Source organism: Mus pahari, chromosome 7 (genome assembly GCF_900095145.1).
Source record: "Mus pahari chromosome 7, PAHARI_EIJ_v1.1, whole genome shotgun sequence".
Classification (NCBI taxonomy): domain Eukaryota; kingdom Metazoa; phylum Chordata; class Mammalia; order Rodentia; family Muridae; genus Mus; species Mus pahari.
The window spans coordinates 107,125,118-107,135,760 of record NC_034596.1 but is presented as its reverse complement, the minus strand read 5'-3'; the positions used below and the strand labels follow the sequence as shown (position 1 = coordinate 107,135,760).

At 50.9% G+C, this 10,643-nt stretch overlaps 1 protein-coding gene across 3 annotated transcripts in view; it reads right to left on the bottom strand.

Annotated features, from left to right (window-relative positions):
- Positions 1–8,747: 8,747 nt before the first annotated feature.
- The window catches only part of Tex22 (testis expressed 22), a 16,175-nt gene continuing 14,279 nt past the window's right edge, over positions 8,748–10,643 (bottom strand). For 2 of the 3 annotated variants that reach the window (XM_021202699.2, XM_029541142.1), the window contains exon 3: positions 8,748–9,185. In XM_021202699.2, coding sequence (XP_021058358.1) covers positions 8,772–9,185 — 414 coding nt within the window. In that variant the 3' untranslated portion in view covers positions 8,748–8,771. The remainder of the gene's footprint in view (positions 9,186–10,643) is intronic. The other variant, XM_021202700.2, reaches the window with a different exon arrangement.

Genomic DNA, 10,643 nt, shown 5'->3' with positions numbered 1-10,643 from the left:
GCCGCCTCCGAGGCCGCCGAGGCCGCGCAGGGACGGGAGGGCCGCGGCGCGGGCGGGAGAGGAAGAGGAGGAGCGGCCGCGGGCGGCGGGGAGGGGCCTCGGGCGCCGCCGCCCACCGCGCGGGCCGTTACCCGACCCCGCGCCGCGCCGGCCCGCGTGCCCCTGGTCCAGTGGCCCTTCTGAACCCTTCGCTCGCCTGGTCCTCGGCATCCCCGGATCGCCCTCCCACGACCCCTCCTGCCTGGCTCTCAGCATCCCGGGGTGGCCATCCGGAGCTCCACGCTTTCGTGGCCCTGGCATCCCGGGCGGCCCTCCTGCATCCTCTCCAAAGTGGTCCTCGGCATCCCCGGGTGGCCCCTCCACCTGGCCCTCAGCATTCAGCTCCTCATCCCGGGAGGTCCTTCGAAGCCTCTGCTGGAGTGGCCCTTGGCATCCCCAGGTGGTCCTCGGGAGGCCCACACCCTGCGTCCCTGGGAAGCATTCCTGCAACCCACCCAGAGTGGCCCTCGACATCTCTGATGACCATCCTGCGACCCCTCCGGAATGATACTTGGCATCCTCTCGTGGCACTCTCCAGGCCCACGCCCGCCTGGACCTCGGCACCCGTTGGGTGGCCCTTCTTTAACCCTCAGTGTTCCTCCACATCCCTGGATGGCCCTCTTACATGGTCTATCAGCTTATCTGGGAGGCTCTCCACGACCCCTCCCAAGTGACTCTTGGCATCCTCCAGGGGTCCTCTCCAGGCCCATTCGCTCCTGGCCCCCAGCACCCATGGGTGACCCTCCTGAGCTCCATGCCCACCTAGTCGTCAGCAACCCCAGGTCACCTCCAGAGACCTCACATACCTGTCGAGGTGGGCCCTCCTAGGGCTGGCTCCTTGGGAGTTTCTCACAAAGTTGCCTTGGGTCCTTCTTATATGAGCCCTTTCCAATTCTTGTAGGGGTCCTCAGTGTGTCCCCCATCGTTCAGCCTCCACAGTCACCCATGAACATCATGACTATCCTTGAACAAGGCGTGCATGCATGTTCTGGAACTGCCTGGCCTCCGTGATTCCCTCCCACAAACCCAAGCTGAAGCTGAGATCACATAAGCCACGGGGGCTGCAGTACTGGGTAGGGTCCGCTGTTGTAGAAGGTGCCTCTTTGTAGCATTCAGACGCATCTGTGACTAAGGGCTTGCCTTTGTGCTTATCCACTGTCCGTGAAGAGTGGAGTTCTTAGACATTACCCCAAGGCCAGAGGACAAAAGGTAGTGTCCCTGATGGGACTCCTGTCCCTGCCACAGTTGGGGAAGAGAAGAGGAGCTGACTGGGAGTTCTGGTTGAGTCTGAGCACTGCGGGTTACTTCGACAGTGGAAGTCTATGGCTGCCAAAAGTCGGTGTCCTGTTTGAGGTGCATTCAGCTCAGGAAAGCATTGTGGGCCACCAGAAGGGTTAGGCATTGGGGTGGGGGTGGGGTCAGGGCTGATGCACTGTACATAACTAAGCAAGACATCTGCATGAGGCTTGGACCCAAGCTAGGAAGGGTCTCAAGACCGAGGCTACCTCCCTGAGCAATGAGAAGAAACATCACTCTGGTCTACATAGTGGATTCCAGGACAACCAGAGCTACATAGACCCAGTCTCAAAAATAAAAAGCTACCAAATAACATCCAGGCAGTGGTCAGGGCAGAGGGCATAGACTTGGCATAACTCTGTAGCACCTCGGGCTGCCTCCACCCCAGAGGTGACCCTCCAGCCCCAGTTGCCGGCCTCGGCCCTCCTCCTCCTTGGGGAGAGATGCCAACCAAAGCACGGGTGGTCATGACTGACTTCTAAAGGGGGCTTCTGAATTCCAAGCAAGCCAGTGCTCTCCAGAAGTGAACACACTCCCTCAGAATAGAGTACCGTGTGCCTCAGAAGGCAGCTCAACTCACTGCCTCCCTCTGTGCGGGCTAGAGAAGGTAGACTGCCCAGCTCAGCTCAGGCCTTGTCCAGGAACAAGGCGCATTCAAGATCTCAGAGCCAAAGGGACAAAGGGGAATGAATGCACTCGGTGCCAGAGCCACCTGACAGGAGAGCTGCCTGTGCAGCAAAGAATGCTGGCTTGGGAAGTGGCACGGTGACCACACAGAGTAACTTGATAGGAATACCTCTCACAAGGGAGGTGCAGGGCAGGTAAAATCCAGCAGAGAAGAAAACAATAGAAGACTCCATTGCAGGAGTGCTTTGCCTTCAGATTTGAGCCATGTGGAGACAGGGAGAGCTCCTATGCTCAGTGACAAAGCAAACTGAGAGGAAGACCGGGCCCCAGGGAACACCTTATGGGTCACGGCAAAGGCTTCATGTCATTTTAAGAACACACAACTGTCAATGGAACCCATTCAACTTATTTTCTGAGTACCTCCTTCTCAAGGCAATGTGACGATAAAGAACAGACAATAATGAGAGAGCACTGCTATCTCATGGGAGGCCAGGGAAAGCAGTATAGGAGGGTCCCAGGCAGGCAGGCCAAGGTCCGGAGATGGTTACCTGGGGCCATATCTTGTCTCGGGTCTCTCTGGTGGTGTGGGATTTGGGTTTTGCCTCTGGGTGATCTGTTGAAGACATGCCTATGGCTGCCATGCTGTGAAGGACTGGAGAGCCCCAACCTACGGCAGCTGGTCCTAGGGATAGGAAATCAAAAGTATTGAGAGGAAGCTGCAGGGAGATCTTCCTGGAGCCTTCATGAGAGAGGTTCGTGCCGTGCTCCAGCACTGCAGTGTAAGTAACACAAGCCATCTGAAGCTGTCTTATGTGATGTGGCCGTACTTTAAGGATTACTGAGACCCCTCTCCAGAAAACATACTGCAGACAAGGATAAAAAAGCAAAGCACTGATGTGGTGGCAACTTCCTTTAATCTCAGCACTGGGAAGCAGGGGTAGGCAGATCTCTGTGAGCTCAAGGTCAGACAGCAAGAGATACAGAGACTGTCTCTCAATCCTGTCCTCCCCCCATAAAAAGCATTCCTCCATCCATGGTCTCAGCCTACCAGACAAACTGTGTTTTCTGGGGATGGAAAACTGGAGGAGTCGAATCATCCACGTGACCCAGAGGTCATGACTGAGTCCCAGATGTCAGAATTTTACAGTTTGATTTTGGTTTTGCTTTGATCTGACTATACCTGTGTCCTGGTTCTTCCCTGAAATAAAGTATTTAACTTATTGTATTACAACAGCCCACAACAAACAAACATTAGATTTTTAAAGAGAACTTTGACTTTAAAGTGTTGAAATTTAAACAATTGTGTGATTTGTCTCAGGTTTTTACTACTGTGAGCAGACACCATGACCAAGGCAAGTCTTATAAGGACAACATTTAATTGGGGTTGGCTTACAGGTTCAGAGGTTCAGTCCAGTATCATTAAGGTGGGAACAAGGCAACATCCAGGCAGGCACGGCGCAGGCAGAGCTGAGAGTTCTACATCTTCATCTGAAGGCTGCTAGCAGAAGACTGACTTCCAGGCAGCTAGGATGAGAATCCTATAGCCCACACCCACAGTGACACACCTATCCAGCAGGGCCACACCTTCTAATAGTGCCACTCCCTAGGCCGAGCATATACAAACCATCACAGGACTTTTAAAGATATATGGTGTGTCAACATGAACTTGAGAACACACAAGGAAGATTGTTTTGTGTTGTGTTTGTGAGTCAACTTGATTGTGGTCGATTGTGGGGCTTTCTGGGTTTTTGTTTTGTTTTGTTTTTAAAGATTTATTTATTTATTATATGTGTGTACACTGTAGCTGTCTTCAGACACTCCAGAAGAGGGCATCAGATTTTTGTTACAGATGGTTGTAAGCCACTATGTGCTTGCTGGGATTTGAACTCGGGACCTTTGGAAGAGAAGTCAGTGCTCTTAACCGCTAAGCCATCTCTCCAGCCCCGGTTTTTGTTTTTTAACTTAAACTAGAGTCATCTGGAAAGAACCTTCACAGAGGAATTGCTCCATCAGATTGGACAGTGGGTATGTCAATAACGATTGATGTATCCCACTGTGGATAGGGCTACCCTTGGGAGGTGATTCTCACTTACATAAGAAAGCAGACAAACGGAACAAGCTATGAAACACAAGCTTGTCAACAAAACCCACCTCGGCTCCTGCCTCCAGGTTCCAACTTTGAGTTCCTACCCTGGCTTTCCTTGATAAGAAATTATAAACTAAAATAGACCCTTTCTCCCCTCACCCCCTCCCAGCAGCAGCACTTGAAACTTAGAAAAACAGTTCCTAAGAAAATATAACACACAGTTTTTAACCCAGAACAGATTTTCTTACATATATAAATCCCTTAAGGAAACATTTTCAGTTACACAAGAACAGGAGAAAGTTCTTTTAAAGACTCTAGTGGCCAGGGGCTAGAGAGATGGATCAGCAGTTGAGAGCACTGGCTGCTTTTGCAGAGGACCCAAGTTCAGTTCCCAGCACCCACATGGCAGCTCACAACTTCCTGTAACTCTGTTCCAGCTGAATCATGGTGGTGTACATACCTGTGCATGCAGACAAAATATCCCTATACATAATAAAAATAAACCTTAAAACAAAACAAAACAATCTCAAGTGGCTAAAAGTCAATAGAGGAATGACCAAGAGGCCTCAACCTGACACAAAGAACTAAAGGAGACCTGAGAGCCAGAGGACTAGTCCTCCCCAGGGAAGAGCACACAGTTGGTCATCCAATGCCAAGTGGTTAGCCCTGAAAACATAATACAAGAAGCTTATATTTGGATATATATATATATATATATATATATATATATATATATATATGTGTGTGTGTGTGTGTGTGTGTGTGTGTGTGTGTGTATCAGTGCAAAAAGAATCCATGAATCTGGAAGAAAGCAAGGTGGGATGTGTGGGAGGGTTAGAGGGAGAGAGGGGCAGGAGGAAATCATGCAATTATAATATCAAAGAGGAAAAAATCCTTAACTGGCCAGTGTGGTGACACACAGCTGTAATCCCAGCACTTAAGGCCAGCCTGGGTTACAGGAAACACCAATGTAAAACAAAAATAAAAACTCAGGGGCCTGGCCGGGCAGTGGTGGCGCACGCCTTTAATCCCAGCACTTGGGAGGCAGAGGCAGGCGGATTTCTGAGTTCGAGGCCAGCCTGGTCTACAAAGTGAGTTCCAGGAAAAAAAGTGTAGCCAGGGCTATACAGAGAAACCCTGCCTCGAAAAAAAAAAAAAAANAAAAANAAAAAAAANAAANAAAAAAAAAACCTCAGGGGCCTGGAGAGATGACTCAGCACTTGCTGCCCTTGCAGGAGATGGTGGCTCAGTTCCCAGCACCCATGTGGCTGTCTACAACTGTAACTCCAGTCTCCAGGAACCTGATGTTCCCTTCCGGCCTCCTTGGGCACTTGAGTTCATGATGCACATACATACAGGCAAAGCACTTGGCACACAATATAAAAGAATCAAGACTTAGAAGGCAACTTAATTTCAGCTAATAAATTAAAGCAAAGCATGCAAATGGCCGGAGTTCTGGAGGTGAGCTGACCAGAGGAGGTCAGAACAGGAGCTGGAGAGCGGGAATGGAAGGGAGACTTAGTAGTTTTGCTTACATGAACTGGCTGAGGAAGGGCCAGGGCAGAGCAGACAGGGAAGGCCCGTAGCTCTCAATACCAGACCAAACACCAGTGCCGTCTACAACGGAAAACAAATGGTGCGGATCCCTTGATGCACTTACAGTTTCTAAAAATAATCTTACGATGTATTTGAGACACGGTCTCACTGTGTAGCAGCCCAGGCTAGCCTCAAATTTGCAAATTCTGCTGCTGCCTTCTATGTGCTCAGACCATAAGCATACCCCACCACACCTGGAATTTTAGCGTCTTTTCATTGCTTTTTCCAGCTTAAATATTTTTACTTTTTTTTTAAAAAAGAATTATTTATGTATATGAGTCATGATTGCTGTCTTCAGACACTCCAGAAGAGGGCATCTGATCTCATTACAGATGGTTGTGAGCCACCATGTGGTTGCTAGGAATGGAACTCAGGACCTCTGGAAGAACAGTCAGTGCTCTTAACCACTGAGCCATCTCTCCAGCCCTTAAATATTACTTTTTTCTCTTTAGCATAGATGTCTTTAAATGTGTAAGCAGAAGCTCTGTACTTCAGCCTTCCCATTGCTGCACCATCTCATCTCAGAGATAGCTGGAATGACCTTTACCTCACGTTAGGAGCGATCAACTGTGTTTTGTTTTGTTTTTTAAATCCTTTATTAATTTTGAGCAAGAGGTTTTTGCAAAGCCAACAAAGCCATTTCTTATGTGGTGGCATGCACAGAACTGTGAACGACATCTCCCAGGTTCCCCAGCAGCCCTGCACTGTGAAGGTCAGCTGCTAGAAAGGCCTCTTTCTACTTCAGGTATCCAGAGTCTCCTCTGCAACACCTTCCGAGCTAGAGTATCAGGATGAGAAAGTCCAGTGATCTGTGAGACCCCATGGCTGTGGCTACCCTTGCCTGAGGTGCCCAGGGACCCTACCCCCAAGACCTTTGTGCTCAATCTAAGATGAGCCAACCTGTCTGCTGTGAACCCCTTACTTGCCCCAGTCCCCCTCAGCGGCCTCCCTGTCTCCCTACACCCTTTTCTGTTCCCATGTTTTCCCAGTAGAGCATCCTGGATACATGTGTTGGTGGGGAGCTGTCCTATACACCTTGGCAGCACCTGGCCCTCTGCCCCCCATAGGCCAAAAGCACCCTGGAAAAGGTGCCATGCTCCCCTTCCAAAAGGAGGATCCTGTGACGTGACACAGGAAATGACGTTGACTATGCCTGACCTTAGAGCTCAGAGATTTCCCAGGTCATCTGGGTGGACCCTGAGTAGTCTCAAGAGACCTTGGCCAAAGGAGCTGAGAAAGGCAGGAAGAAGGGTGAACACAGAGCCAGACCTGCCACCCAACTTACCCTGGGTGGCTGGGAAAAGCAAGCTGAAGCTCCCCGGAGCCGCAGGAGGAACACAGCTCTGCCTACATCCTGATCCTACTATAGAAACCCACACTGGACTGCTATAGAACCCAATGAACCTATATTCTTTTAAAACGCTAAACTTGGGACAATTAGTTGCAGCAGCCACTGGAAATGAATTCATATTTGGATCCTGCTAACAGTTCTAACACTAGGTTGTAAGACCCCATGGCTGTGGCTAGTCCCAGAAAACCTCACCTGCCTACCCTTGACTGAGGTGCCCAGGGACCCTACCCCCAAGACCTTTGTGCTCAATCTAAGATGAGCCAACCTGTCTGCTGTGAACCCCTTACTTGCCCCAGTCTCCCTCAGAGGCCTCCCTGTCTCCCTACACCCTTTTCATTCCCTTGTAAACCCACTGGCCTTGCAGCCACATTGACTACCACAGGTGGCTGGTGGGCAGGGGCCAGCTCTGTGATGCGGCTTGTGCAGCTGTGACAGGGAAGATTCTAAGAGGAGCTGGCCATCTCAGACTCATCCTACTGCAGACGCAGCAGGTGCCCAGGCAAGAGCATCAGTGCTTCTGCTCCTGCCTTCTGTGTGCTCAGACTGTAGGTGTGCCCCACCACACGTGGACTAGTTCTCGGGGCATCAGGCTCTGCCTTCCCTTAACCCTTTGTATCCTGAGAAACACAGAGGCCTAGGATGAACGACAGCTGGGGAGAGATGCTCAGCAGGGTGATGAGGGCAGACCTCCTGGAGGGGGAGGGATCTCACTGAGTCTTAGGAAGGAAGGTAGGGAAGCAAGAACAGAGAACTCAAGCTAGCCAGGGACCCCATGTCAAGCATGGGCAGCTATATGCTTTAGCAACGGGCTCTGGGCAGTTGGTGCAGCACTGCCCAGCTGGCTGATTCCCTCAAGGCCCCATGACAGGCTTGAATCGTGCCCACACTTGAACCTAGGATCCATCACTTCCTCTTGACTCAAAATCCCCTGTACCCATCCCCACTCACGCATAAACCCAGGCCACCACTACCAATTTCAGAGTCTGGGGTACCCTTCCATAACCACCCTGACAGGTTAGGGTTACTACCCTCCTTTTCCTGTCCCTCCTCTGGCTTAATGTCCCCCAAATGTGGCATGTTATCACCCCAGTCCTAAACCCTCTGCAGGATTCCCAAGCCCAGGACAAACTGAAAGATAACTGAAGAGCCAGGGCCCCCTGTGTTACCACAAACCTTCTGCACAAAGCACACTGCCTTCCTAGCTCTGTCCAACTCTAAAGTCACTGTCCGGAATGAGCTCAGCTTTCTGGAAGCCTCCCCATGTCTAGAACCTCACTAGATCTCTTTCTTCAAGCTGTCCCCATCATAGTGCCACCACCATATCTCAGAGGTCACACATACCATCTGGGCCTTGAGGCTGGATCCAGGAGTCCTGAATGGTTCGTGACATGAACACCCCACTAGAGGAGCTGGACATTGCAGGATCTCATGGCCTCCTCAAGCTCAGTAATGAGGCTAAAAAGGCAGCGGGCCATGGACTAGGGTATTTGTGGCAATCCTGTACCCCACCCCCCAAGAGGTCCACATGTCTGGTCACCAGTAAGTCTCACATTACAGGGGCTCTTATGGAAGGCCTTCCCTGACTCACTCCCTTGCATGGTTCTCCCATAGTTCCCAAACTGGTTTCTAGAAAAGGGAGCTTGCCTGAGTCCTGAGACCTTTGTCCTGACCTGTGTGTCCTCTGTGGGAGGGTCAAGACACAAAGAGGGCACAGTCATTCCCCACCACAAAGAAAGGCACTGGACAACATAATACTGGGCTGAGCGGAGCTCCTTCTTAGAGGTGAGGCCATCTTGAGGTCTGGACCTCAAAATTCTCATTCTTCCAAAGGGGCGCATTCCGGGCCAAGAAGTCCTGGAAGGCGTTAGAGTGCTCGGTAGATCTTAGAGGCTGAGGGATGAGCACATCTCTCTCTACACCCTCAGACATCAGCTCTGCCACTACCTGTGTGATGTCCTGCAGGGGCTCAGCCATAGTTTCACAGGCCTGGAGGGGAGGAGTTGGGACAGACTGGGTGGGTGGGGAGGGTTCGGTCTGCTGGCCCTCAGGGTGCAGGCCCAGCAGGTCTCCCGATGGGGCCCTGGCTGTGTCTGTCCTCTCCTGCATGCGCTGCTCGGCCAGCCGCCTGCGCTCATCGATGCTGATGTTCCAGCGGCTACCTGGGTGCCTGTGCTCCTGAGGCTCACACACCTGCGGGGGAAGGGGGGAGAGCGGCAAGTGCTCCTTTCCAAGATGGTCACCTCTGAACTCAGGTCCTCAGACCTGTATGGTAAGTATTTTACCAACTGAACTATGCTTCTAGCTCCTATTTGTTTATTTTTTTTTAAAGATTTATTTATTTATTATATGTAAGTACACTGTAGCTGTCTTCAGACACTCCAGAAGAGGGCGTCGGATCTTGTTACGGATGGTTATGAGCCACCATGTGGTTGCTGGGATTTGAACTCTGCACCTTTGGAAGAGCGGTCGGGTGCTCTTACCCACTGAGCCATCTCACCAGCCCTATTTGTTTATTTTTGAGACAGGCTCTGCTTCAGGGTGAGCTCCTGGTGAGGGAAGCAGTACCCTCGCACAGTAGCCCTATGTGGAACACTCCTGCACCGGGATACCTGTATATGTCATGGGCCATGATATGTTAATGGGTGCCACCGCATCTGTCCCCAGGTGCAGGCCTTAAGGGTGGTGCTGGCAAGGTACTGCAATGGGGAGGGTGGGGTTGGGCCAAAGACACCACAAAGCTAGAAAGTTGAGTTTCGGAGATCAACCCAGGCATCCTTTCTCCTTAGGAGGCCCATAAGGCAATCCCGAAGGCTGGTTCCGTTACTACGACCAACAAAAATAATAACAAATAAATTGTCTCTAAATAGATTTAGGAGGAAAATTAACACTATAAACCCCCAAGGACAAATTAAGAGCCAGTATGAGCTGAGGAGGGGTGCCAGCCAGCACCATGCAGGACACTGGAAGGTGGTGACAGACCAGAAAGCCATGAGCCGAGGAGGGGTGCCAGCCAGCACCATGCAGGACACTGGAAGGTGGTGACAGACCAGAAAGCCATCAGAGTCTTGTAGGGAAAGCCTACGTATAGCAGCCACAGGATGCCCCTGCCCAGGTGGGTGGCCATGGAAGCCCTTCCAGACTGCCCATTAAGGGGACACACCTAGCTACCTTCTGGATAGAAGAGGAGGGATAGAGGAGGGATGAGGCAATTCCAAGTGAGGGGCCCCTTACTCAAAAAAAATCTTGAAAGAATTAACACACAACAATCCGATGGTTCCTTTTCTGGGTATAGACCCAGAAGATTTTAAAGTGGGGACTTGGGAAGGTGAACATGTACCCAGTCCACACAGCAGCTTCCTTTGCTTGGTCAAAACATGAACGCAATTCAAGTGCCTGCAGAGGGATGGATCCTCCCAGATGATGCAGCATTAGTCAAAAAAAAAAAAAAGAAAGAAAGAAAGAAAGAAAGAAAGAAAGAAAGAAAGAAAGAAAGAAAGAAATCCCAGCACTTGGGAGGCAGAGGCAGGCGGGTTTCTGAGTTCTTTGAGGCCAGCCTGGTTTACAGAGTGAGTTCCACGACAGCCAGGGCTACACAGAGAAACTCTGTCTTGAAAAACCAAAAGAGAAAGAGAGAGAGAGAGAGAGAGA